Raw genomic sequence first — 27,123 nt, forward strand, 5'->3', positions numbered from 1 at the left:
TAATTTTGATCCCGCCTATATAATAATAATAATAATAATAACAATAAAAAAATAATCTGAAATAGAATAATTCATAATAATATAATATGGGTCATGATTTGGGTTAAAATGCTTGAATTGTTTTGAATTGTCAGGGTTATGGAAGATTTTGCTTTTTCATTATAGTTTTTATTTCATTTTGATTATTTATTTTTTTTTCATTTCGTTTAAATTATTATTAGAGTGAGTCATTTCCTAGTTTTATGTGATGCGACAAGCGCGGAAATAATTTCACGCGTTTTGGTTCCAAGTCGGTATGTTTTGGTTGATACAACCAAAAAGGAAGTTGTCTTATTTACGGAGAATTTTTTTTTATTAAACTGGAAAGTATCAGCTTGTGGTTTATTCTATGAACAAGTTAGGACTTTGTACGCGATGAAACTTAAAGAGTTGGAAAGTTGTCTACAACAAGTGGATACATTTGAAGAGCCCAAAATCCTTCTGGAACAATATCCAACTAGCGCACATATCGCTGGTGAGTAAACAACGTGCGCTCACTGGAACGTTTGTTTACTTTTCTTGAAATGAATCAATTTTTTATTTTATTTATTTTTTTGTTCCCGCAGCATGCATGCTTTACACGATACATAACACGTTTGATGACATTGAGGCTAAACTCGTGGCAGATCTGGGATGTGGCTGTGGAGTTCTCAGCATCGGAGCGGCGATGCTCGAAGCAGGGTCAGTCACCACCTTTTTGAATATTAATACTGAATTATCATTGGGTAAGCATCACTGATATGTCTTCTAAAGGTTATGCGTTGGCTTCGACATTGACAACGACGCCCTGGACATTTTCAGAAGAAATGCGGATGAATTCGAGCTTTCCAACGTTGATTTGGTCCAATGTGACTTGTGTTCACTGAATGCTGAAAATTACAACAGATTTGACACAGTCATCATGAATCCTCCTTTTGGAACAAAACACAACCAGGGTGAGGAAGCAATTCACCTATTTTCACACAATTAAGCATCTTCGATTGGTGACTTAAGTACAATGTTTAAAATGCATGTAATGGCCTTTTTATGAGTTTCATATTAGAATGTTAGTCATAATTAGAACCCCTTTTCCTTCAGGTATGGACATGAAGTTTTTGGGAGCTGCTATAACAATGGCAAAGACAGCTGTGTATTCACTCCATAAAACATCAACACGCGAGGTAAGTATAGCATTTTAAGAGCTGTTGCTCTCCAAAATTAGTTTTGTCAGAATTTTACGGACAACATTTTAAGAAACATTTAACTATCCAATAAGACACATTGATGAAAGTGATTTAAAAAAATAATTACATCACTGTACAATTACTGAGACTATTTTCAAAGTTGTCTGAACGCCATTTTTTAGGCTGCTGGTAATTCATGTATTTACTGTTAATTAAATTAAATCTTGTAGGAATTTTTTTGTCCATTCATTCTGTTGGAAAATTCTTGCCATCCTGGCAAACTATTCACTTTTCAGGCAATAAATAAAAACAGCAAGTGCAACTGTGTGACACGTTTTTATGTCCTTTATCCCATTCTAGCACATACAAAAGAAGGCAAATGACTGGGGAGTGAAAATGGAAGTCATTGCAGGTAATATATAAGCACACCAGAAAAGCTGAAATAAGTACTGTATTTGACTTCTTGTTTGTTTTTTTGTTAACCAGAACTGAGATACGACTTGCCAGCGTCTTACAAGTTTCACAAAAAGAAATCGGTGAGTTTAAATACTCTTCACACTCTTTTTTTCCCCAATCTGGACAGCTGCTGAACAGGCACATTAAAACTGTTAAATTGTTATGCATGGCTTATTTGCAACTCTTAATGAAAACATAAAATAGCAAAGCTTTTTGGTTAATAAAGTAGGGAATCTACAAGAAAACAGTGGCAGATTTTTGTCACAAGGAGTCTTATAAAACTAACTCAAATGGTCTGTTGAAATTCAATTACATTCCGAGAACAGAAAGTTATACATAAAAATCAAATTGTCTGAAGAGAAACATCATGAAAGGACTTCAAAAGCAGAAAACTGACACCAAGCTTTGCAAATTGTTCTCTAGGTTGACATTCAGGTGGACTTCCTACGCTTCTCCAAAGCCTGCAGCTTTTGATTGGAATGGACTTGTTTTCCTTTGTATATAATAAATGTTTTGTCCAAAAGAAATGGGTCGCGGTGTGGCCTTTCTAAGATCCATTTTCAGTTTTGGCCACCTTTGCCGCAGGACCATCAGCTTCCTCGAGTTCTCTCTTCGGGGCAGCGGGCGCTAGACGGAAAGTAGAATAAATTACAGTTGTCGCAAAGTCTTATTTCCAACAAATACGGTTTATAGCCAACCCTTGAAAAATATGCCTAATAAATAATTACCATCCTCAGCCTCATCATCACTATCAAATTTCGTCTTCTTGCCCTGGTACTGAGTTTTGCCTTGATCTCGTCCCCCTCTTCCTCTGCGACCTCCTCTTCCTCTGCCGCCGGATTTCCCCCTGCCTTTAACACGGACCAAATATTGTAATTAAAGCAACGATCTGCGTTTGATCAGCTGCTTTGACTGAAGTCGTTACCTCTTTCTTTACCCCGGCTGAGAGATTCCTGTTGCGCTTTAATAATCTTCTTCAGGACCTCTTTCTCCTCTTCTCCTTCAAGCAGCTTCCACGTGACAACGTTATTCTTGACTTTCAGCTCGCCGTCATTTGCCTCTTTGGCCTTCTCAAATGCTTCCTTTGCATTTCCATCGAAGAGGAGGGTGCCCTTGTCGGGAGTCGGAACGTATCTGATTAACCAAACGATTGACGCTGCAACTATCAAATACTTTTCGAGTCGCCTGACTTACCTCTTTGGCCCCTCTTGCAAAATCGACCCACTTGATTCGTCCATGCCCCGAGAACACGTCATGGAAGTCCTCTCTGGAAACATCTGGCAGCTCTCCAGAGAAATTTAATAAGGAACCTGAGTATTCTTCTAACAGCTGGTCCTGCAAGCCAGCAACGAGTCATTAGCTGGAGCAATCCTCCCAACAACTGAGCTTGTTTGACGATTGAGGGATCATACCATATTTTTCTCTTCTGTGTGTTTCTTTTGCTGTTCCTTATCCCTGAGAAAACATTTTGTAAGGAGCATGTTAGTTTAAAACTTTATTTTTATTTTTTTTTAAATAAAAACCTGTGGTGTACTCACTGTTTCACTTTTGCTTTTGTCTCTGCTTTGTGTTGTTTTCTCTCTTCTGCTTTCTTTGCATGGTAGGCTTCCCTGAAAGCAAAAAAGAACATTTTATTTTGTAGGTCTCGCTAGACAATCATGATCCATAGGTCATTTTGCATGATTGAAAATAAATAAATAAAAATAAAATATATATCGTTAAAATGTATTCCTACTTTGGAATGACTTACTATGTTATATTACATTATAATAAATAATAATAAAAATAATTAATAATCCAGTAATACATTACCTTGATAGCACAAGCATGTCATTGTCTTTGAATGATTTGATGTCAGAACGTTCGAGGAACTGCTTGGACGACTCTTCCGTGTCAAAACAGATGAACACTGATCCCTGTCAACAAAAGATATCTAATTCCTATCACACATCACTAAATTGCATGATGTGACCCAACAATCAACTTTAAATGAACTTGAACTTTACCTTGAAGTGCTTCTCCATATCTCTCCTCATTTGTATGTTTTCGACATTGCCTTTTCCATTCAACCACTCCTGGATTTCGTCAAGGGAGGTTCCCAAGGGAAAACCTTTCTGGAGGAATGAATGTGCATTGTGAAAGACTGGGATGACATGATGTCAATGTAAATTGTATATTTTTTGGGGGGGTAGCAACAAATATAAATTAATTGACGGTAATTTGAACAACACATTTTTAAAAATTTACCACGTAGACAGATTTGTGTTTGATAGCGTCTTTGTACTCGTCGTTCAGTTCAGGTAAAGGTTTTTCTGGACACCTCCTGATTTTTGTCTTGTCCTCGCTGACTTCCAAAAGGCTGCTTGTTGATTTCTGGAGAGCGGAAATGACGACGTTGGCGTCTGAGGTTAGAGATTTCAGTCTGTGAAGAGAATGTTAAGATTTCAACATGGCTGGACAAAAGTCTTTTTTTAATTTGACACATACACAGTAACAACTAAACACTGCTGCGCTGAACTGTTTTTTTTTACATCAATAGAAAACATACAACAACAAACTTGTAGCCTAAATATTACAAGGATCCTGGAAAAGAAATGTGAGTGAGCAACGAACACACAAACCTGTTAAATTTGAGCATTGTCTCCACAGTGACCCAGCCATCATCAAGCTGAAGTTGCTCTTTGAGAAATTTGTCTCTCAGAAGATTGTGATCCCCAAAGTAGTACTGCAGGCAGGAAATGGACAGCAGTAAACGTTAAAATTATAATACAGAATGTTTATGGCCTGAATACAGTGCAGGCATACTGATTATAATGATTATCATTATAATAGATTACCTCAACTTGTCGAGCTACTTTCACTTCAACTGGAGACATTTCTTCAGACATGACTGGTCTGTGTACAAAACAAATGATGCAAATTAATATGAAGTTTGGTCTTTTTATTAAATACAAGCAAGCACGGTATATAAACCAGTGGTTCTCAAACTGGAGTTCACAAAATAATGTGCAATATATTATGTTGGATAATTAAAAAAAAAATAAAAAATACTGGCACAGTACACCATTAACAAACATACATTTTTTTTATTCTCTGCCTCAGCTTTGGGCCTATTAAAACTCATTAAAAAAAATAATAATAAAATTGTGACATCACTATGCTGCCATATTGAATATATCAATCCACCTGCGTCCGTATATTCGAGGCCAGGTCACGAGACAAGTTAGAGAAGCCCAGACTTCCTTTGCCCAAGCCACTTCATCCAGCTCTTCCCGAGACATTCCAGGTCAACCAGAAGACATAACGCGTCTTCGAACTCCTCCAAGTGGAACATGCCCGGAGTGCCTCACCTGGAAGGCATCCTAACTAGATGCCCGAGCCACCTCATCTGGCTCCTCTCCAAGTGGAGGACCAATAACTCAACTTTGAGTTTCATACCCTCCATATTGAATTTAATTTAATCATATTTGCTTGAGTTAATTTGTATTAAACAGGTCATAAATATATAGGTATATGGCTCCATGGCAGTGAACATAATAATTATGGCGTGAGTATTATAAAGTCTCCTCCTGTAATGGAAACATGACAATTAAATTTGCAAAATGGATTACCAATGTCTTAAATTGTCAAAATGGAAAAACCGCAGCAGCGGTTTAGCTTCATTAAAATGCCCCTAAAAGAAAAGCCTTTGTGGGTACTCATTAAAAAAAATATATATATATATACAAAAAACTAAATCCAACACTGAGCTACTCATTGTGGCGTGAGGCTTGACGTTCTTATTGCGTTTGTGCTGTAGCATGCTAGCAAGCTATCATGTCGCAGTTGCATACCGGCCACACGACGTTCTCCTCCATAGATGGTCCCATTTAGAAAAATCATTTACGTTCATATTGATACCACGACGTGAATTTATGATAATATTAGTGTAGCTATACAACTTTAGCACGCATTTAATCAGTTTAACTATGTGACTCCATTCTATCGACAGACAGCACGCTGCTTAAACAGGCTAAACATGGGCGTCGTGTTTAAATTAACAAAGAAAATCTTTCGGGAGAACCTTTAAAAATATAGTGATATTTCATTTTACATTGGAGGGGTCTACTGTACTTACGATACACTTGATACACGCCGGTGGAGGGAAAAAAAAGTCGTTCAAACCAAAGGAGTTCACTTTGTCACCAGTTTGTACATGTGGGACTGCGTGTTACGGAAAGCCCGGAGGAACAAAATGCAATCGTCTCAGTCAGTACATCCAAAAGATGCAATTGTCACGAACTGTCGCAGGGTGTCGCTGCCGTCACACAAATGTCACTTAATGTGATTTAGCGTGTGGCGTCTTCAAGTTTATACCGTTGCATGTTTCTTACCTTCCACTGGTGTTTTTCCCTCTGAATTATTTTAGTAAATTATTAATAATGAACTGTGTTTTTTCACATATTTGTGCTTCGCGCTGTCTGCACCAAATCCGTGTCATGTAGCACAACACCATCAGTAACTTTATAAAATAATAATTCATTCTTAAATCACAGGTGGTGTTAAATAATTTTTTTTCACCAATTATTTAATTAAAAATGTTTAAAATAAATAAAATGTACATTGTGTTGTTTACAATGAATCCATTTGTCAGTTTTTCTGTCTCATTGGGGTTGTGGTTGCACGATGGAGCCTAGCCTATTGTATTTTATTATTTAAAAAATTGAATAAACACATTTATATGAACAAATTTGAAGCAGATACTGTATTACAGGACTAACAACGTAAAATAGTGGGCCAAATTAATAGGGGGTTGTATTTTGCTCAAGCAAACATGCCTTCAAATATCCAGGCCCCCTTTATATATATATATATATATATATATATATATATATATATATATATATATATATATATATATATATATATATATATATATATATATATAATTTACAATCTCCTTTTCAACCAGTGTCAATAAGCACAATATACAGTATAATACTCCATCAATCCATTCTTTACTATTGTCCTTATTAGATAATACGAGCCTATGCCCTATCCCATCTTGGCTGAGGGGACCGGTACACCCCAATTCAATATTCCAGATACAAATTAAATATTTATGGCAATTGAACAAATGTGGCAGGGAGAAATGTATAATTGTTTCACTGAATAAATTATGATGAACCATTCGAGCGTCCTGCTTTAACACCTTCAAGGAAGCAATCAAGTAATACATACATAAACTGTATAGTGCAGTGTAGTGATTAAATAACTCGAGTATAAACCCAACGGCAACAATTGCTTTGGTGTGAACAAATGTGCAACTGAATCATCAATATTTCTTCCACACGCACACACACACAATAATATCTCAGTGCAGTGCAATTGGTTTTCTACAATCAATTTAAAAGTCCCAGGAAAGTCAATTGAGGTCACTGCTGTTCTGATAAATAAAGTCTATTTCTTTTGAATAAATTAATATCCAATTCAGTGGTTGTTACATGCCCCTTATAGAACAACACAAAGTGTCTCGTGATAATATGAGGTAAGTAACAGGTCTTCAACTTGTAGATTCAATAAGTACGTAGTCATTAATACTTGCATAGTATTCAATGAACACTTCTGTTTGTTCCAATTAAATTGGCAACAATTCATAAGAGCATGAAAACGATCCTAACATTAAACACTATACACGCAGACACATCCATGTGACCTAGACGGGCTAGGAAGCGTCCCGACAATCTCCCAAGTGTCCAGTTGCGGGTCGTACTTCTCAATGCTCTGCAGATAAGTCCCTTTGGAGTAGGAGTAGCCCCCCGTGACGTAGATACAGCCATTTATGACCGCAGCACCGCACTCCATCCTCCTCTCCTTCATCACTGATATCGAGCTCCATTCTTCTCTCTGCGCGTCGTAGCAGTCCGCAATTGTCGTCTGTCCGCCCACCAGGTAAAGTTTGTTCTCAAGCGACACAGAACATAGTCCATACTCTGGAAAAATGAGGGTTGGAATTTAAAAATGATAATGTAAAATAAATATACAGAATTACCTCCCTTTTTTTTTTTTTTTTAATGATACCTGGATGAGGGCTTATTGTGATAATGCTCCACTCGCTGATATCTGGCCTATAGACCTGGATTTTCTCATACGTGCAGCTCCCTCTGAATCCATAGTGGCCTCCGGTCACGTAGATTTTGTCTCCCATCACACCGGCAGTGGCATTTCCTACACCTTAAAACAACAACAACAACAACAAAGGAAACCATCACACCATTTAGTGGATGAGAAAATAGAGCAAACATGACTCAGCTGGCTTAGGGTGAGAGGCAAGGTACACGCTGAATAGATTACCTGTCAATCACAAGCTTGACAGATAAGATGTGTCTATTCAACACTGTAATTGACTTGTTTGGGGGACTTGGTTAGTACTTGGTCACATGTTCCCACCTTTATAAACCAAGGCTCGGCGTCGACATGTCAGCATTACTAATGTTAACTTATTTTAACAGAAGTTTTGTCACATTAGAGTTGAACTCTTCTGATGGATGGCAGATGTTCAAATGCGTAAAAACTCAATGGTAAAAGTGAATCCAACTTAATCAGAGTAATTCACTAAAATTTTTAAATGGGTGGCCGCCAAGCCTAGTTATAAGCAGCATGAGTAGTTTCCTCCAAAAATTGGACTGTTTGAGCGTTCAGTGTGATCACATTCAGACCTAACGTCTCCATGAAGTAGAATTAGCCTGTTAGCTAACATACAGCACGAACAAACACATAGCGCAGTTATTAACTTTTGTTATTTCTCTCTTTGGCATTTAAGTCAAAATGGAAACATCATTCTCCATATAGCTACCACATATTTCTGTGATTTACGTTGTTTCGCTCATGTTGTACTTTTAATGACAATATTTTACATAGCACCAGGATTTATGTGTCTGCTGGGCTTGTCGGCGCGGATACAGAATGCTTACCACAAATTTATCCTGCTATGCCATGATTAAAATGAAAACGTTCTACTTCTAATTCAGCCTTGGAGGTCTCCGCTATATTAGCAGTATGGCAGTACAGTAAGAGTCCTATTTTGTTTTTTTTGTGTAGCGTTCGCACTTACAAAGTAAAGGTCGTGTTGTCAATTTAGCACAAGGCTTGTTGTGACAGTGAGTGTCCCACTTGAAAACCATCTGTCTTTGCCAAATGATGCAGCATTTATTGAGCTGTGTACTTGAGGAAAACTTGCATGTGACATGTAAACGATACATATAGAGACCAGATTTTCTCAAATACACCTTGCTACCTTATAGGTTAGTCTCATTATTCACATTTTTATACCTTACAAGGTGTGACAGAAAAGTTCTAGGAATTATATAACCTATATACAAATTTGTGACACATTGTACTTTACGTTGGCATCCACGTGGGATGACAAGGTATGAATTTAATTGTGCACGGCATTGCACGCATTGTTTGCCACCGTTCATATGATAACAAGCAATTAATGCGCACCTTGGATCATTCTTGCCCCAGGGAACCATTTCTTCTTTAGTGGATCATAACATTCTGTCTCCTGCTCCGGAGCGCCCCCTCTGTAGCCTCCAATGACATAAATACAGCCATGCAAAGCAACAGAACAATGGTAGTATCTGGCTGTAATCATGGGGCAACCCTCCGTCCACTCGTCATAATCACAGTTATAAATAAAAACCGTGTCAATGGCCTCGACTGTGTTGGTCCTGTAGCCTCCTGTCACGTAGACATCTGCCCCTAGTAAAGCGACGCTGTAGCTCTCTCTCGCGTGGTCCGGCATGTCTTTTCCTCGCAGCCACGTGTCGCTTGTAGGCTCCCAAATGTGAACTTCACAAAGAGGGTGCCAGTAGTAACCTCCAATAATGTACAAGCTTGTTTTTCCATCTGTGCTTATCGTTTTACTTTTGGGTCTTGAAGCCTGCACGATTATTGATTTAAATCTCTCGACGTTACCTGCTAAGCACTGCCTGTTCAGGTCCAAAGTAGCCTTGAAGTCAAGCTCCAGGTCCAGAGGGATTGACTGCAGAAGGTCCACAGCGTGACGGATACGGTTCTCCAGGTCGTGGATCACCCATTTGGCCACCGCGTCAATCAGCAGCTCATCCCTCGGCACGCTAAGCTTCTTAGTAGCCAGTAGTGCCTGAATCTGATCGGGATCCAGCTCGAGGAACTCCTCCTGCTGGATCAGCTCTGCGAACCTGCTCAGGATCACCCTGCCGGCCTCGCGCTCCAGACGAGGACACAGGTGGAGTTGAGCGAACGCGTGCATGCCCAGGCAGTTGTCCACATCCAGGAGGCGAACGAGGAAGTCTTCGCACGCCCGTTTGACCGAGATAAACTGGAGCAGGTCGGCGGCCTCCAGCAGACTCTGCACATTCCTCTCCGTGATGCTCACTCGAGCCGTGTAAACGTAGTCGATCAGAACCGCCAGAACCTCGCGATCCACCCCGACCAGCTTGATGACACTGTTGGACCTTTCCTTCATATCAGCCGTGAACATGACCTGGAAATAGGAGCTCCTGGCGGACAGTAGCGCCTTGTGGCAGCGGAAAACCTGGACAGAGTCATCGGCACATTGCAGGGTGATGTCGGTAAACAGTCCATTGAGGTAGAAATGCCTGAGAGCATCCAGGAGCTCGGCCGGGTGGTCTGGGTCGCAGAACTCGTAGGTGTAGCCCTCATTCTGCTGGTGTGACATTGTATCTGCAGCGAAAAACAGTCGACAAAGTTCATGAAATGATAGCATCAATACTCATCTATCCATTTTCAAACCTGCTTGTTCTCACTACGATTATGGGAAAGTTCCACTAACGTTTTAATGAAGATATAAAATTTTTCCTTATGAATTTATCAATCGCATACTGTTCCCTTCAACAATGATATATTGTATTTGATAAAAAAAAATAAAAAAAAATACAACTAAATGTGAGAGATTCAAACTCTGAACCTATATGACAGTCCACCATACTGCCAACCTAAATACTCTTCAACATCATATATTATTCACAGCATTGCCACTTGTATTCAACAATAGAATCCCAAACTCACCTTTCTTTTGTCCATGAATGCTCCTCGATGACTGTCTTTTCTGGTTGCTCCTCTCCATAAACACAATAAAAACCCACAGGGCTCAATTTAGAGCACGCAGGGACGTCACAGCCGGGTGCTTCTGTCCTATTTTGGTGGTTGTGTGCAATGCAACAGCGGCCATCCCCCCCCCCCCCCCCCCCCCCCCACAACCCACCTCTCTTCTTCTCCCTGCTGCACGCCCTTGAAAAAAAAAAAAAAAAAAGACAGTCCCGACCCCACTCACACCGCTATGTGCAGTGTGCACTCTCTCTCTCTTTTTCTCTCACCTCCTAAATATAACCTCCACGGTCCCGTGACCACGCTGCGCCATACAAAGACAGCCAAGTAGTCTCCCTCCTGGAATACAAATCGTATACAAATGAGCGCGCCCCCCTTCCGAAGCCAAGTTCCCACTCGTGTTTTTCTCTCGTTCTCGTCGTTGCCATGGTGTTGTGAATCTAATTCCACTGTGGCCAAGGTTTGACCTAATCCCACGGGATTAACGTGACCCGTACATGAGATTGCTTCGGACTATAGCGGTATAAAATATAATTTCAGAAATCTCCAACATTTGGTGAGATGTTTTTCTTTTTTTAAATCAATCAATTTTACAGTACTTTTCTTCGTTACGGCCACTTCATTAGGTACACCTGCAGAATCAAGAAAATATGCTTTTGCTTTACAATGGCATTAAATATGTTTTGAATGAAACTGTCAGCCCTCTTTACGCGGCGTCTCGACGTTACGAACGGCGCGTACCGTCGTAACACGCGGCACGTTTACGGTTGTTCGTTTGACTCATAATCTTATTTTGAAATGACTTGGTCAGAACCATCAAAAAGCCGAAAACCGGTCACAATAACGCCGAAGGGTTTTAATGTCGTCTTGAAATGTTTTTATACAAAATACAGGGCATGTTTATAGCTGTAACTTTTGATGAGTTCCGATTTACGAACAAAATCGTTTATCGCCCTATATAAATTTATCTATATGTCGTAAAACGAGGACCCAAAAGCTGTATTATTTTTGAAAGATCATTTCAGTAGCTACATAGCCAAACGTTTAGAAACAGCTCTCATATACAGCAGCTTGGGCAGTTGCATCCCAATATGGTGTCTGCTGAGTTGCATTATAATTTATACCTACGTTCATGGTTACCTGATTTATATTTTGCATATTTTGTGTAAATGTTAACCTCTTGCATATCTATTTACTTCATTAAAAAAAAAAAAAAACTTCAAATATTTCTTCTTTGTGCATCAAAACAAAGACACATCTTGTAAGCATGTACAATTATAAACAAAAAATAATAATTCAACACAGCAGTCCAAGAAGCACATTTTTCATCAGTTTTACTGACAAAAGAGTGAAAAACATCCTAACGCTGGAATGTCGGTTGCAACTGGCTCTGGAAATGTTAGTTGTTGAAAGCTAAGGCAAAGATGGATCAGTAAGACACAAATGTGTGCGGCAGTCCTGCTTCAAGCTCTGAGCTGAGCCGCCTCCTGAACCAACGGCTTCAAGGTACAGAGGTCTCGCAGCAGAGAAGACACCCCCACGCAGTACCAGCTATCGCCGAAGCGCTCGGCGGGAGCACTGAAAGACTCGATTTGTACTCCCTCTGTGGCCAGCAGGCCTAAAAGGAAGAAAATGGGAGAAAATTGGTGTGCAATTAAAGGAGAAATAAATCAATACAAACGCTAGAATTAAGCCCTTTGACGTCGTCACTTTTAAGACCAGACTAAAACTGACATCCATCTATTTTCCATGGTATGTGTCTAAATGTGGTAACCACTAGGATACTGTGCTGCCACCTGAATCTAATCTATAATGGAATTAAAACTAATTTGTATGCACCACACTAAGAATTGTCACAAATAATTTTCAGTAGCACAATATAGAGAGCAGACCCGCGGTGGCCACAAACCATTTTTTAATCCACCCCAACAGACGTTTAGATAATCAAGAGTCCTGTAATATCTATTGCATTAAAATTGTAGTGTTAATTAAAACATTATGAATTTTCTTATTGAACGACTGGTTAACTTGTTTAATATGATTTTTTTTTAAAAACAACAACAACAAAAAACAAGTAAAATATATATTTTCACACATTTGTTAATCTATTTTATGTACTGTAATTATAATTTTACTATAAATCAAATATTTTGGTTTAATATTTGGTACTTAAATTTATGATAATATTTCATTCTCATTTTTATTTTAGCATTTATAAACAAAATAGATATGAAAAATGTTAAATGTATATGTAAAAGTAATTATTTTTACTTTTATTTTATTAATTAGCCCAAAATGCAGTGTTAATGAATTATAAAAATATCAATACATTTAATTTAATTAATTGTTAAGAAAATATCTAAATGAATGCAACATAGTAAATATATTATTAAAAATGTAATTAAAATGAATTGAAGAAAATACTTAAGTCTTATTCTTTATGATTAAATTAAAATTACATAACCAATTAATGGATAAAAAGTTTTACAATTCTAATGTAATGTAAAATGTCTGATTTCATAAACATAACTTATTTTATTCATTACGATAAGTTAATTATTAAATGAAATGAAATTTAAAAAGTCAACTACATTTACTATGAACCAACTTTTATGGAAAAGAGCTAAATGAATGAAAAACTGGAAATATATATTTTTTTAAAGTAAATTGAAATTAATAAACAAAAAAAAAATACTAATAAAACTGATTTTTTAAATGCATATGTACGTCTTCATTTCAATAACTCACTCATTTTTCAATTTTAGTAACCAAATGAACTATTTTACATGTAATATTTGTTTGTTTGTTTTTAAACTCACATTTACAAAAACAATACCCATCTTTTTTTTTTTTTTTTTTTTAAATCAAATCACAGCAAACGTGGCTGTTGAGCCCAAAAGTTTACCAGCCCGGAACTAGACCTCCTAGCTTCCTCACCAGCCACCGATGCGAGCATCTGAGGACTGGCAGAAGCCTTGAAGAACAGCAGATTCCCAGTGAGCGACACGGGCTGTCTGAACACGCTGCCGCTCAGCTCCAGCAGTACCGGTCTGCCACCTTGAACGGTGCCGCTAGCTTTGTAGCTGCAGCCGTCGGCCGTGATCTCCACCGTGCACGCGTCGGGAGAAGCCTCGTTTGACACGCTGTGGCTTTGGTTTACCTGGAGGAGGAAGCAGATAAAAGCCGCAATTTACACAATTTATGGTCGCCAGGATGCTTTGTACAAGAGTCAAAGTTGTACCGTGATTCCAGATTCCTCAGCGAGACTCAGCACATTGATGAAGTTTGGGCAAGAGGCGGATTTTCCGTTGAGCAGGCCGACCAGCACAGCGGCCGTCATGTAACTGGCGGATGACTTCATGCTGTCTCCTGGTCGATCAAAAAGAAAACAAAACAGCAAAGTTGAACAAAGTTTTATTTTTACAGCTTCATCAGTTACTATTAGAGTAAATGTAGTGCATGTTTCCCACCAGCAGAGGGGGTACTATCCTAGTTTCACCATGAGAGGATGACAAATGGTTTGAGCAAAGTGTACTCACACTAACAGATTTTATCAAAACAGGCTTAGCAACTGTCTTTTAAAAAAAAAAAAAAAAAAAAAAAAAAAAAAAACCTTCCTTTCAATCTTGAGGCCACATAATGCGGAAAGAGGCGGGGTTTTACTATATATATATATATATATACACACCAATAATGTAGTATTCACCTTCAGAAGTGATTTGTACATGGCTCAGCGGATTCTTTGACACGCTACAAGACTGCAGCACAGCTCCAATGGCCTCTCCGAGTTTGATTAGCGGGTAAGAGTCCGGGGAGAAAGTGCTCGCCAAAACCTGTGCGTTTACCTGCGCAAGAAAAAAAAAAAAAAAAGAAATAGCTAAAGATTTTGAGCTCACACTATCCCCAAGTCTGCAATTTAAAAAGTTATTTTCTTCATAAGTGTTAACCAAGACATGCAAAATACACACAAAAAGTTTAGAGTCAGGGAGTCCAAAGTGGTGTTCATGTTTCAAAATTGGATAAGCAAATAAAACTAATGACTTTCACAAGAGCACATCACTGACTAAATTTAACTTTTCCGATCAATCTACCACATGACTTAACCACTCACATTTACAATTTCACACATCTGTGTGTCATGTGTGGAGACTATTTGGTCTAAACGATACTGTCGAACTTACCGCTCCCACCAGCTTGTTGCCCTTCACCATGTCGACGATCTGCAGCGCGATGTCCTGGCCGCATCGCGCCTGCGCCTCCTTGGTGCTGGCGCCGAGATGCGGACAGCAGATCACGTTGGGATGGTTGACCAGCGAGCGGTCCTGCGGGGGCTCCTGTGGCACAAACCAGCTGTACTTTATTGCATTTCTATCGTCATAAAGATCAAAATGGCATATGCAAGTGAGTGAGCTCAATATTGTATATTCTGCCTTGGAACATGTCGGCACCAAAACGTGCCACATGACCAGGAAACATAATTAAATTAGCTCGACTGGTTCTATGTTTTGCAATTGCTGTGTAGTTAGGACATAATCTATGTGATTATTCACTTGAATTAGAATGTTACAGTGACTCAAGTTGAAGCTAATCTTGCCTCCACAAATACGTCAAGGCCGGCTCCTCCACACTGTCCGGATTCGAGAGCTCGGAAGAGGGCAGCTTCGTCGATGATGCCACCGCGTGCGCAGTTCACCACTTTTACGCCTCTCTTGCATTTGGCAAAGGTCTCATCATTGAGTAGACCTTGGGAGGGGGGGCAACAGCAAAAATGAGACTGAAGAACAATTCGTCTGTGTTTTCATATTTAGTACAAACCCTGAGTGAATTTAGAGATTTGTTTCTCAATACATTATTCATGGTTGAAGAATACTAAGAACTCACTAGATTTTGGAGATATGGTGTTAAAATTGTTTTTCGCCATTTCTGCTTTCCTTTTTGGGCGTGGCAAAGTGACGCCCGCATCTCGTGAACTTGAGCACCTTAGTTTGTATTAGCGGTTATGTGTCACAATTGCGAGTCACCAATTTCTATCACTACAGCGTACAATTAGCTAGCTAGTTAGCTAGCTAAGCCTTCACCCCAAAAACACATCTTCCCTGGATGCCACAATTCACAGAACACCTCAGTATCATTATTTAAATTCCCAAAGAGGAGGTGATGTCATCGACGAGCCTGACACCCGTTCGCAGATCGATAGGAGCCCCGGAAGCTTGATAGCTCGCGAGCTAGCTTGTGGCTAGCGGCTCTTTGTTATAGTGTGAAAAGCCCCACGAGGCCCCAGTGGGATACTTGCAGCCTCCCCAAAGCATTTTGAGAGAGATTTTAAAGCCTCATTTTATATACCTAGCAATTTTTGTCAAATGTACAAATCTTTTGTTTTCACTTTACAAGGACTGTGGAAATTAGCAAGTCATCTATCACATAAGTTGGCTACATAACAAGAAAACTACAGTACTCTCTATTAATGTGGGAAATATTAAATAATTATGAAATTTCTGGTATCATAATCATTGTTCTTCATAGATTCATACTGTATTTTTCTGTGCATTTAGCATTTCATCCACATTCATTGCTTTATATTACATATTTTAAAATATTAAAAAAAAAAGTAAAAACATCTGATTGGCTGATCCATCTATCTTTTAAATGAATGTATAGCATCAAAAATAAACATCACAACAAACTGAAAGTGAAGAAACAACACTATCATATTAATAGTATACACCTCTCGTAGACGCAGAAACCCAGATTAACAGAATTTAGGTAATTCTTTCACACTTTTGTAAAACCACTTGCTGTAGTCTAAGGTTCAATCCCAACTGTCCCATTGCCATGAAAATGATGTGAGACACACCCACTAGGATATTTGAATATCACACTAGGGACTGATGTGCGTGTGTGTCATCTGCTGGATCTAGCAACTTGTCTTAGGTGGCACTCACCAACAGTGGAGGGCATAAATGGTGTGTGGACCGTGATGTAGTCACAGAGAGGCCAAAGCTGCTCCAGGGAGATCTGCTCCACCCCCCAGCTGGCTGACACTTCAACTGGAGTGATTGGATCGTAGCCGATAGTCTAACAAAACAAACAAAAACAAAAAAAATCCACTTACCTTTGCACTTTATGTGATTATCACAGAGTACGACTAGAATGGTGACATGGTGACAAGCTGACCGACCTTCATGCCAAATGCCTGCATTCTATTGGCCACCTCCTTTCCTATTCTTCCAAGTCCAACTATTCCGAGCACTTTGCTGTACAGCTCAGCACCCATGAACTGCAACATTTGAAAATTTGACAATGACCCAGCTGAGTGAATCAAAAGCGCCACAGAATCAGAACGCCGCGTCGCAATTACTGACGGCTGACTGGACAATGGAGCCGGCCATGCGACTGTAATCCGTCACTGCGGCTGAAAAGAATCAGCCAGCAGCGCGGCCTCTCGCTCACCTTTTTGCGATCCCAGTTGCCGGCTCGCATGGACATTGCTGCTTGAGGCACATTTCTGCAAGTGGACACACAGGAGTGACAATTTTAACATAAATAGATGTGCTTGGTCATTCGCAGATGAGTGAAAAACTTGAAAAAGTTGAAGAGTATACAAAATATGAATTAAGTCCATTTTTTTGTTATGCATTTTGAATTAAAATTTTATAAACGTATACCGAAACCTAATAAATAGAATGTAAAGGAATAAGCAGGTTTTAAAAAGCATAATTACTGTATTTTGAGAGAAATCGAAAACCACAACAGCAACCAGTGTTGCATATGTGTCTTTAAGGGGTGTGGCCTAGTGAGTAATATCAGGAAAGTGACGGGCGAGTATGCGTTTGAGCATCTAGGTGTGAGTTTTGACCTACAGCAGCTCCTTGCCAATGTTCTTGTTTTGTAATTGTGTGTTTGACTATTTGTTCCTTTCAATTAAAAAAAATGTTTAAAGACTAACTCAAGGTACCACTATACTACATGACTTGATCATGTAAATCAGGAATGGGCAACTGGCGGCCCACAGTCGGAGTATTGTAGCCCTCAATTAATTATTGGAATCAAAAATAAAGGTTTACTGTATCGGAAGAGTTTTGAGTTATAGTGATCACCACTAGATGGCAGACGTCGCTTGAGAATGCCTCGAACCTCAAGACTATTTGCCCACCAGAGAAGAAGAAGGAGGTGAATCCACTGGCGGCCATCTTGCTACTTGCTAAGCCCATGTACAGTAACTTGAATACATTGATTTCTCTTCGCCGTTTCCACGTTGTTTTCTGTCTCTATGGCGAAAATCCCACCATGAATGGCATTTAGTTGTACCAATAAGCATGAGAGAAGCGCTACGTGTACATTTCATTGGTAAGAATGAAATTTAAAAATGTCTCTTATTATTAGGTACACTGTATCGCCGAGTCTTTCTCAAAGATTCATTTGTCAATTAAATCAAAGCAATGCCTATCGGGACAAATTTCACCGTGTAATGTAAACGTAGCCTCTGTCAGCTAGAATTCGTAATACTGAGATAATATTCTTTAAATGTTCGATGCAAATAGTGACGTTTGTTCTTTGAGAGGCTCTCATTATTCCATACAGTGTTCCTGGCGTGAAACACACAATGATAACAGTGTTTTCAGCAAATAAAAAAACAAAACAAAAAAAAAGTTTTCGATAACAGTGGCAACGTAAGATGGCTGCCTTCTGGTTTGAGCCTATTGATATTCGTGTCATATATAAGTCTGTGACCAAAACAGGTCAAGAAGATGTCGTCTCTCAGGTAAAGTAGAAAGCAGATATATGTTCAATGAAATGAAACACAAATCTGCCTTACTTTATCCAGAATCTCAAAAGTACAACAGATATCTTCTTTGTTTTTCACAAGAACCATTCACAGTCTTCGAACCAGCCTATTAATTTGGGGATTTTTGTATGACACACGAGACAGACGCGGTAACATATAATTAAAATCTTTGAGTGAATTGATTTTTGTGAAAACAAGCACAAAACGAGTTCTTGTTCTTTTGGTTTGCTGTCTGGCAGTTAGTGTCCTCTTTGTATACACAACACAGGGTGTTTAAGAAAAAAAAAATCACAGCAAAGTGGTTATTTTTGGTTTGCTTTTAAGCCTTTGTAGTTGAAGAGTGAAATAAAATATATTAAGATACTCTTCTACATTTTTGTCATACGTCTGGTTAAAGTTAAAGTCATTTAAAGTTTCCCATCGGCCACCCACCCCTACACAACTACATACCTTGAAAGGCTCATCAAGAGGGCACACGTCAGCTCAGCCGCACTGATGGTGTTGCCGCTCGGCGTGCTGCACCACATGTTCGACATCTGTTTAGCTCACAACGCTGACCATCTCAACAACAAATTTGTCCCAATCAACGCACGCTTACTTCATGACTATGACGCCCATTTTGGTGGCGGCGTCAACGTCCACATTGTCCACGCCGGTTCCGGCTCGCCCGATGATTTTGAGATTGCCGGCGGCGTTGATGACGTCGGCCGTCACCTTGGTAGCGGATCTCACCACCAGGCCGTCGTAGTCCTGAGGAGCAATATCATGATGGTTCATACACGCATGGCTGGTTGATCCACTAGGTCAACACAGAAAACCGGTATTAGCCACTTAGCCCGCAGTTTAAAGTGTGAAGTTGCTGCTTGTGTTTACACCTCCATCTTGTCACAGCTGAACTGCCGTCTGTTTATCACTGGGCCTTATTAAGAGACCCCATCCTTAACCTTTAATTTAAAAAAGAAATATTGTAGGAAAATGACTTTTTTAATGACTTGTATACACACAAAGTCATACCTTGCTTGTGGAATATGATAAAGCAGCAAAAAACACTCGTTTTTATCCATCTCGGGCCGCCCCACATGCTGTGGACTGAAAATGACATCACAGTTGCTCAGGTAATGACCAATCATGGCTCAGCTTGCGAATGTGATGTCATCATCAGTCGACAGGTGTCAAAATGGCCGCCCCCTGAGATGGATAAAAACAGGTGGATTTTGTTGCTGTTTTGTCACATTCCAAAAACGCAGTATTAGAATAGAGGGGGCGAATGAAACATATTTTTGCGTTGACTTTCCCATTTAAGAAAATTGCACTGACAATAATGAAAGAAAATGTAAAAAAAAAAAAAATAATAATAATAATAAACTACTTTTATAAAATGTAATTTCTGTGTCAACTGTAATATTTGTGATGTGACTGACATCAGTGGCTGGGGTTCGTCTGGCAACTTCGTTCAGCGTGAGCGTCTGGGCTCGAGTTGTAGCCTGCAGCAGCCCCTTCTGTCCCATACAAGAGCTGAAAGTGCCTCGATAACTGTGGCTCTCCTTGCCCATATAATGTGAGGGCATTACAGTAGCTTAAATTGCTCGATTGTTTACTATTTCAGCCAAGTGGCGGCTTTTCTGAAGCTTGTTTGAACCTCAAATTTTGGTTCCCCCCTCATCCCCCACCACAAAAAAGGACATGCATAATTTAATGGGTTTTTTTTTTTTTTTTAGGCATTTGTGTAATATTTACAACATTCGCTCGCTACATAGAATACCAAAACAATACTAATTTGAAAATGGATTAGTTGTTGAATAATCAACACGAATAATAAATCTCATATTTTGCTTTAATTAAAAGGAGTTGAAACCGCACTGTACTTTTTTTTTTCACCAGTTTGATTATTATTTACACAAGAATAAGTACTTTTACTTAAGTAAGGAGTTTAAGTACTTTTACCAGCTCTGGTTTCAATTGAATAAGTTTAAGTTTAATCAGCTGCAGGATGCAGCATTACACTGCATACGCGTGGCTGCTGTGGTCAAAAAGGAAATATTTTTACTTGAGTGTGTGAGTCACGTGCACCATTTTATGCCAGGCTAAGCAGCAGCTCTACTAGAAAGTGATGGGCTGAATTGCATCATCTTGTCCGGGTAGGGCGGTGCTTACCAAACACACTGCACACAATAAAAACAAACTCATCTACAGCTGAACTACAGTCAGCTTAAAAAATATATATATATATCAGTGTGGAAGTTGCAAAGTGGTGAGATGCATTTTGAATGCATTTCCCTCCCGAGGCATACGTGAGGATACAGTGTTTGGAAGAGGTTGTTACGCAATACAGACATCCGATGGCATTCCTACCTTGATCTCGGCGATCAATTCCTCCTTCTTCATGTTGTGCTTCTCCGTTACTCGGATGCCATTTTCTTCCAGGATGCTCCTGCATCGAGGGTCCACGCTTTCGCTGATCAGAACGCTCTTAATGGAGATGGGGGCCATCTTTGTGGGGGTTTGTGTGTTGTATAAGAAGGTCTCCCGTGAAGGAAGGGTTGCTGATGAATGGACAACTAGTTCTGGAGAGGAGGAGTGCTGCAAGACGGCTTCTGCGACCACTGAGGCTCCGGGAAGTTGCTCGTGCTCGTTGCTTTTGAATGGCCGGGCGGCTGTGAAAGACGGCCCCCTTTTTGGAGGAAAACACGCCCCCTAGCGTGCGTCTCACCAACGTGACCAGCTGACTGGTGAGATCTGCGCATTGGCAAATAAACGGTCAGGCCCCAGGGCTTAAATAGAATTGTGCTGACTGGTTTGCACCAAGGTTATTATAGTTAACGAAAGTTAACAAAGTAACTGAAACGTGGGGAAAAAATCCGTTAATTAAATAAAATAAAAATGAACTCAAACTGTACATCTCATGTTTATAAAATTAACTAACAAAAATTAGAGCGGAAATGTCCTTTATTTTAATCTTTGTCAATTAATATCATACATGAGCGCTAGGGGTTCATTGTAACTGTATTTATTTTTGTTAGTACCGTCCGTACACAAAAAAAAAAACAAAAAAACAAAAAAACAACAACAACGAATAAGTCAAGTAAACATTAAATCACATTAAAAACTTCTAAATGAATTGGGGGCGGATTCAATATGCTGTATTTTTTTTTTAAACCACAAAAAAACAACAACAATTCTAGAAAAACAAAAACAATGACAAACCGCCAATAAGCATTTTTGGGGGGGGGGGGGGGGGGGGGGGGCAGCGGTGTAATAGGGGACTAGGGGACGCTTCGCCCCCATTTTTTTTTGTGGAAAAATATTTACAATTTGAAGAAAATAAAACAAAAACAAGTCGCCAACAAATATGGTTTAAAATGTTGGTCTTTCATGTGTGAATGAAAACCAATTGAAGGCATGTCTCTGCCTGCATTTGCTACAAATTGCCAAACAAAAACAGCAGCCATAATAATGCTAATAAAAGACTCTTTTCCAACTAAGATTATAGATCGTTATTTTTTTATTCCGAGAAGCACAAGTAGAATCTTGACCAACAGCACCCTCCTGTGTCAGCAAGCGGGAGTACCTCAAATGGGTTGCTTGGATACGAGGCAACAAATGATTCAACTGTGACGACGAAAAAGTTAGAACATGTTGCGTTAGTTATAGGAACTTAACCAATTATAATCAGGGGAAATTAAAAACAAAAACAAAATGTCATCAGTGGTTCAACATGTCCAACAGAGAGGACCCAGTAAAAGGGGTGAGAGCTGATTGTATTTTTTCCTGATTAATTATACAGCACTATAGATTTTAATTTTCCATCAATATATAAAAATTCAAAGATAGCACGGTGTACCAGTATTTAGACCGTCCATCTCACAGAAAAAAAATTGCACATTCTCATCATGCTTGCATGGTGTTTTAACTGGTTACGTTCACTGAAAACTCTAAATTGTCCAAAGCTTGTTTTTCTAAATGTGCTCGATGAATGGCTGGCGACCAGTCTTGGGTGGTCTCTTGCCTAAAACAATATGAATATGAGCATCAATGATAATTCTTCGTGCATTCTGACAAAAAAAAAACAAACAAAAAACTTGATGGTAAATGGTACTGGTAAATTATTTCATTTTTCTTGGTCCTTTCAGCTGAAGACACCAATGAGACAATCCAGCCTCCGGATCTCCGTCAGGTCACCGTTTTATCCAAGGCTGACTGGCTGAGGATCCAGGATGAAATCAACCGCGTGGACAAAGAGAAGGAACGCATGATGGAGGCCGCCAGGCAGAGGCAGGCCCTGCACGTGAAATCCAAACAGATGGCTGAAATGTGGCCCAACACACTTGCTGTAAGTCGGCTTGTAGTTGGTTACAAAAACAAACAGTTAGGAGCTCTTTGCATGGAATGCAAAGCTTTAAATGTCAAGAAATGATGATGAAGAGGGGAGGAGGTATTAATTTGGAGATTTGTTAAAAAAAAAAACAAAAAAAAACGAATTTGGGGAATTAAATGTAGAGTTTGAGGTTTGAATCTGGTGAGAAACTGATACATTAGATGTAATTATTTAAAAATGTCTTAATTTGGGGCAGTTCTGAAAGTCTGTAAATTTCTGGAATTGAATGAAATGAACAGTTGGAAGTTGAAATGGTTTGAGTCGGTCAAGAAATGTAGAAATTGGAGGTCTGTAAAAATGTCCTGATTTTGAGCTTTTTATTTTGAAAATTGGTTAATTTTGGATACTGGGAATGAGCTAAACAGTTTGAAGTTGGAAGGACTTGAATCAAGTCAAGAAATGTGGCAGTTAGACATAAAAATGAAAATGGGTTATAATTGTGTGTGGGGGGTGGATTTTGAAAATTGGAGGTGAAAATGGAAATTGGAGGTGCAGGCGGTAAATATTAAGCATTGTCTTCCTTTGGGTCTTTTAATTAGAAAATTTGGGGAATGGCGGTAATTACGTGCTATTTTAATTTTGTTTTTTTATTTTGAAATCTGCGGGAACTGGAATGAACTTACTGTTTAAATTGGAATATTTTTAATCAGTGAAGAAACGTGGAAGCAAGAGATCAGATAAATATGTAAAAATCTAAACTTAGAATCAATTGTACTTTTACTGTAATTAATAAGAAAATTGATCAACATAGTTTAGTATTTCAAACTTTTTTCACTCACATCTTCATGATCGTCACTTTGTGTCAACTCCTTTTCATTTCTCCTGCACCCTCCTCTGAACACATTGACGGTTGTCTTGATTTCAAAATAAGCATTTCAATTAGGACTTATTTCAATAGCAGATGACTTATTAATCTGCTTTTAGAAGACGTTTAGATGCAATGGCCTGTGTTTATCTGAAGAAAATGCCACCCCTGCTTCCTTGCAAGGTTGCAAGACGAACATGTCAAAAACGGCTTGTGCTTTAATTTCCAAGTGTCAAAGACAGAAGAAGCTGGAGGCCAAGAAGCTCCGGGACCAGATGGAGGAGGAGAAAAGGAAACAAATCGACATGGAAGAGGCCCAATATCGTGAAGACAAGCGGAAAGAGGACATCGAGAAGGCAAAGAAGCAGCTCTACTATGAAACGGAGCGAGTCAAAGGATTACATGTTAGTATCGTGCACATCTCTTCTTCTGGGGTACACTTGATGTGAGACCTAGAAAGTCTGTGTGAATGCTGAGATCTGAGGATAACATAGCAGTGTAACAGTCATTTGTAGTAAAGTCTAATTACTGTAAACATTTGGAAGGGCAACAGCAATTGTGTTTACTGTCTTTTTTTTTCTTTTTTTCTCCTGACAGCGCGCACTTTTGTTAACAGAAGTTCTTAAGGAAAGGGAAGCCCAGATAGAGCTGAAGCAAAGGAGGGAGAACACCTCCAAGGACTTGGACAAAGACTACGTGGAGATGGTGAAGGCCAGAGAGGATGAAGCTCTCCAAAAAGAGCAGGAACGAGCACAACAGAAGAAAGAGGAGGGCAAAGCTTTTGCTGAAGAACTGCAGAAGCAGTAGGTGAAAAAGCAGGTCGTTTTTCGATGGCGTTACCAGATGACCAAAATGTCATTTTTAAATATGGACTACATATGTGCATGTCTTTTTTTTTTTTTACACAGTATTTTGGCTGTCATGCATAAAACTTACAGTACCATTCAAATGAGCTGTCAACGTTTTTGTTCATGTACTTTGATTATAAGGACCTCAATGAGTCTCGTTCAAATGTTTATCTGTAGTTCCTTGAATATGTAGCTTAATTTGTTTTTGACGTGTCCTGTAGGATGAAGGAAAATCAGCTGAAAAGAGAGCAACAGAAGCAGGAGACAAAGAAGGACGGTGAGGAAATTCAACGGCTTCAAGAACTCCATCATTTGGAGCACAAAATGGTGGAGCAGGCACAATCCAAGCGGAAGAGTGATTTCATGAAAGCTCAGCTGGTGGGGAGATTCGAGAACACTGGGGGGGGGGGGGGAGAAAATGTGGTCCGTTTATGACACACTGACATCTTTTTATAGGAGCATCTCACTCAAAGAGACATTAATAAGGCGGCGGATGTGGAAAAACAGGAGGCGGAGGAGGCCCAAAGGAAACTGTTCCTTTCAGCAAAGGAGAAGATGGCGAAGTTAAGAAGAGATAAAGAGAAGGAGTTGCTCAGGTAACAATTAGCAGACCTTCTCAAAGCCCGGAGCATCCTCGTAGGGTCGCGAGTGACTCACGATAATATACGTGGTAGACTAGTTGCCAAGCAATGACTGACCTGGAGAACATTTGGGGTTCTGCATAAGCCTTTCACAATTACGGCCAGACTTCACTGAATAATGAGTCAGTGGTGGCTAATCCAGGTCCAGAAACAAAAACCCTACCATAGTTTGGCTTGAGCCACAGATGCAACTCAGCAGTTCAGTAGAAGCACCTCTGGCTAACGCCAAACTGTGGCTGGGTATTTATACTTTTTTTTTTTTTTTTAAAGAGCTCAGAATTGTTCATTCGGTAGTCTTACCGATTCAACGTCTTGTCATCATTGCTCTTTTTTTGTGTGTGTGTGTGTGTGTGTATGTGTGCGTGCGTTTGCGTGCGTGCGTGCAAATACGTATAAATTTATACTCATTCATTCACCTAAAACCTTATAAATATCCCATTACCCTTCGCCTTAACCAGGTACTTCAGAATCTTGCCAGAGTCGTGAGGTTTAAATGGTCAGGAGACCAGAGAAAAGGTCAGAAAAAAAAGAAATAAAGAGAAAAGAAAGGTTGGGTTGGGTATTTATACTTATACTTACTGGACCTGGATTTGCCACCTCTGAGGTCAGTGGTGGTTAAAAGCACAGAAGCGAGAAGAAATCTCATCTCCTGCTTCGTGTCATCCGGACTAGAGAACCACGGTGCATGAGTTTTTGTTTTCATTGCTCAGGGAGGTCCAGAATCGCAGAGAGACGATCTTGGACAAGCTGATATTGGCTCAACAGGAACGGAAGGAGCAGAATCAGCAGAACATCACCAAGGTTGTCGCAGAGCAGGAAGCACAGAGGATGCAGCAGCAATGGGAGGAGGAGCAGAAAAGGGTGGAAATGATAAAGTCAATCGCAGCTCACAGGGAACACGTGGTAACAAAATGTGTTGTGTTGTTCTGGAATGTTTGCTGAAGTGCTTCATTAAGCTCTGGCAAACTTGTCACGCTTTCCCAACAGATCCAGGAGAAAGAGCGTCATGAACTGATCAGAAAGGAGAAAGAAAGAGAAGCTCTTCAAGCAAAACAAGAAGGCGACAGAATATTTTGCGAGGAACAGCGAAAGAAGGTCCAAAGCGTCCGGCAGGAGCTCCAGAAGATACAGGACCTCAATGCATGCCAGATGGTAAATAAAATGAAGGCAAACCTTCACGTTTACTTCACAGTTGACTGATTTCGCTCCAATACAGGCTCAGAAAGGAGCCAGGCAGCATCAAGTAAAACGAGCGGAGCACGAGTTTGAAACAAAGAAGATGGAGCTCCTCGCTGAAGAGGAGCTTGGCTTCCAGCAGTACTCGAGTGCTGTGGTCCATGCAGCCGCCGCCGCTCAGCGCAGCGTGCTTCCACTCTACAAGGCCGTCAAGGAGGGGGCAACAGGCGGTCCCGCCTTCACGGGAGCAAGACCTCGCTACCTCGTACAAGACAGCAGTGGTGCCCAAATGCCTAAATACGTCTCGGAGAGCACGCAGGTTATTAAAAAGATTCACGAGGTTGTAGATATTGACGAAGCCAAGAAGAGGCTTGGGTTTATGTGGTTATAGAACACCCGCAGAAGGCCCAAGAAGAACTTGATTCTGGCTTTTTTCACTTTGAATTCAGAAAGCATTGTATTCTTGTATTTCCTATCTCCATGCATCTTTAAAAAAAAAAAAAAAAAAAAAAAAAAAAAAAAAAAAAAGTGTTTTACTAGTTGTGCTGGATTAGATTTGCCCAATTTGGGATTGTAAAATCATGGAACGCTGAGTACCATCACTCAACTTGTATCTATATTTATGGAGCATGATAAAACAACCACTCTTTTCTTATGTTTGGAACCCAGTGGCAGCAGACAAGAAAAACAGCAGAGGACCCAGAATTGAACCCTGTGGAACACCATACACATGCACTCATA

The 27,123-nt window shown here is 39.7% G+C and overlaps 5 protein-coding genes across 6 annotated transcripts; 2 read left to right on the forward strand and 3 right to left on the reverse strand.

Moving 5' to 3' along the window:
• Window positions 1-96: 96 nt before the first annotated feature.
• Window positions 97-2,185, forward strand: mettl5 (methyltransferase 5, N6-adenosine). Of its 2 annotated transcripts, XM_077536277.1 has the most exons (7): window positions 99-514; window positions 606-720; window positions 793-974; window positions 1,117-1,199; window positions 1,563-1,614; window positions 1,689-1,738; window positions 2,082-2,185. In XM_077536277.1, the coding sequence occupies exons 1-7, from the start codon at window positions 415-417 to the stop codon at window positions 2,130-2,132; spliced, it is 633 nt and encodes a 210-aa protein (XP_077392403.1). In that variant the 5' UTR covers window positions 99-414; the 3' UTR covers window positions 2,133-2,185. The 2 variants fall into 2 exon arrangements, with proteins under 2 accessions (XP_077392402.1, XP_077392403.1); XM_077536276.1 differs by having other exon boundaries at window positions 97-514; window positions 1,689-2,185.
• ssb (small RNA binding exonuclease protection factor La) lies at window positions 1,523-5,928 on the reverse strand. Its single transcript, XM_077536275.1, has 12 exons — window positions 5,776-5,928; window positions 4,496-4,553; window positions 4,280-4,383; window positions 3,906-4,080; window positions 3,665-3,772; window positions 3,471-3,574; window positions 3,197-3,268; window positions 3,071-3,113; window positions 2,853-2,993; window positions 2,584-2,770; window positions 2,387-2,509; window positions 1,523-2,285 (listed from the first exon to the last, which is right to left on the reverse strand). The coding sequence occupies exons 2-12, from the start codon at window positions 4,544-4,546 to the stop codon at window positions 2,206-2,208; spliced, it is 1,188 nt and encodes a 395-aa protein (XP_077392401.1). The 5' UTR covers window positions 4,547-4,553; window positions 5,776-5,928; the 3' UTR covers window positions 1,523-2,205.
• Window positions 5,929-6,557: 629 nt separating this feature from the next.
• klhl23 (kelch-like family member 23) lies at window positions 6,558-10,864 on the reverse strand. Its single transcript, XM_077537308.1, has 4 exons — window positions 10,713-10,864; window positions 9,144-10,367; window positions 7,719-7,871; window positions 6,558-7,630 (listed from the first exon to the last, which is right to left on the reverse strand). Exons 1-4 carry the CDS (start codon window positions 10,768-10,770, stop codon window positions 7,320-7,322), a joined length of 1,746 nt encoding a protein of 581 aa, XP_077393434.1. The 5' UTR covers window positions 10,771-10,864; the 3' UTR covers window positions 6,558-7,319.
• A 1,204-nt stretch (window positions 10,865-12,068) lies between these two features.
• phgdh (phosphoglycerate dehydrogenase) lies at window positions 12,069-21,196 on the reverse strand. The gene is made up of 12 exons (XM_077537310.1): window positions 20,890-21,196; window positions 19,136-19,287; window positions 18,988-19,053; window positions 17,202-17,256; window positions 16,930-17,028; window positions 16,694-16,826; window positions 15,346-15,494; window positions 14,933-15,085; window positions 14,458-14,596; window positions 13,993-14,120; window positions 13,689-13,911; window positions 12,069-12,369 (listed from the first exon to the last, which is right to left on the reverse strand). The coding sequence occupies exons 1-12, from the start codon at window positions 21,025-21,027 to the stop codon at window positions 12,215-12,217; spliced, it is 1,590 nt and encodes a 529-aa protein (XP_077393436.1). The 5' UTR covers window positions 21,028-21,196; the 3' UTR covers window positions 12,069-12,214.
• Window positions 21,197-22,152: 956 nt separating this feature from the next.
• On the forward strand, window positions 22,153-26,874 carry cfap210 (cilia and flagella associated protein 210). The gene is made up of 9 exons (XM_077537309.1): window positions 22,153-22,282; window positions 22,668-22,867; window positions 23,948-24,121; window positions 24,315-24,520; window positions 24,787-24,943; window positions 25,022-25,161; window positions 25,917-26,109; window positions 26,194-26,358; window positions 26,423-26,874. Exons 1-9 carry the CDS (start codon window positions 22,234-22,236, stop codon window positions 26,771-26,773), a joined length of 1,635 nt encoding a protein of 544 aa, XP_077393435.1. The 5' UTR covers window positions 22,153-22,233; the 3' UTR covers window positions 26,774-26,874.
• The last annotated feature ends 249 nt before the right edge of the window (window positions 26,875-27,123 follow it).

Source organism: Festucalex cinctus, chromosome 11 (genome assembly GCF_051991245.1).
Source record: "Festucalex cinctus isolate MCC-2025b chromosome 11, RoL_Fcin_1.0, whole genome shotgun sequence".
Classification (NCBI taxonomy): domain Eukaryota; kingdom Metazoa; phylum Chordata; class Actinopteri; order Syngnathiformes; family Syngnathidae; genus Festucalex; species Festucalex cinctus.

Coding starts and splice junctions, on each gene's coding strand:
- mettl5 (XM_077536276.1), top strand. CDS start 415: ATGAAACTTAAAGAGTTGGAAAGTTGTCTACAACAAGTGGATACATTT. Junction 515..605: donor AACTAGCGCACATATCGCTG/GTGAGTAAACAA, acceptor TTGTTCCCGCAG/CATGCATGCTTTACACGATA. Junction 1,200..1,562: donor ATAAAACATCAACACGCGAG/GTAAGTATAGCA, acceptor ATCCCATTCTAG/CACATACAAAAGAAGGCAAA.
- klhl23 (XM_077537308.1), bottom strand. CDS start 10,770: ATGGAGAGGAGCAACCAGAAAAGACAGTCATCGAGGAGCATTCATGGA. Junction 10,368..10,712: donor CATTCATGGACAAAAGAAAG/GTGAGTTTGGGA, acceptor TTTTCGCTGCAG/ATACAATGTCACACCAGCAG. Junction 7,631..7,718: donor CACAATAAGCCCTCATCCAG/GTATCATTAAAA, acceptor TCATTTTTCCAG/AGTATGGACTATGTTCTGTG.
- cfap210 (XM_077537309.1), top strand. CDS start 22,234: ATGTCATCAGTGGTTCAACATGTCCAACAGAGAGGACCCAGTAAAAGG. Junction 22,868..23,947: donor TGTGGCCCAACACACTTGCT/GTAAGTCGGCTT, acceptor TTAATTTCCAAG/TGTCAAAGACAGAAGAAGCT. Junction 24,122..24,314: donor AGCGAGTCAAAGGATTACAT/GTTAGTATCGTG, acceptor TTCTCCTGACAG/CGCGCACTTTTGTTAACAGA.
- ssb (XM_077536275.1), bottom strand. CDS start 4,546: ATGTCTGAAGAAATGTCTCCAGTTGAAGTGAAAGTAGCTCGACAAGTT. Junction 3,773..3,905: donor AACACAAATCTGTCTACGTG/GTAAATTTTTAA, acceptor TCATTCCTCCAG/AAAGGTTTTCCCTTGGGAAC. Junction 2,510..2,583: donor CAGCCGGGGTAAAGAAAGAG/GTAACGACTTCA, acceptor TCCGTGTTAAAG/GCAGGGGGAAATCCGGCGGC.
- phgdh (XM_077537310.1), bottom strand. CDS start 21,027: ATGGCCCCCATCTCCATTAAGAGCGTTCTGATCAGCGAAAGCGTGGAC. Junction 17,029..17,201: donor GCAACTGGGATCGCAAAAAG/GTGAGCGAGAGG, acceptor CAAATGTTGCAG/TTCATGGGTGCTGAGCTGTA. Junction 15,086..15,345: donor GCCTTGACGTATTTGTGGAG/GCAAGATTAGCT, acceptor TTTGTGCCACAG/GAGCCCCCGCAGGACCGCTC.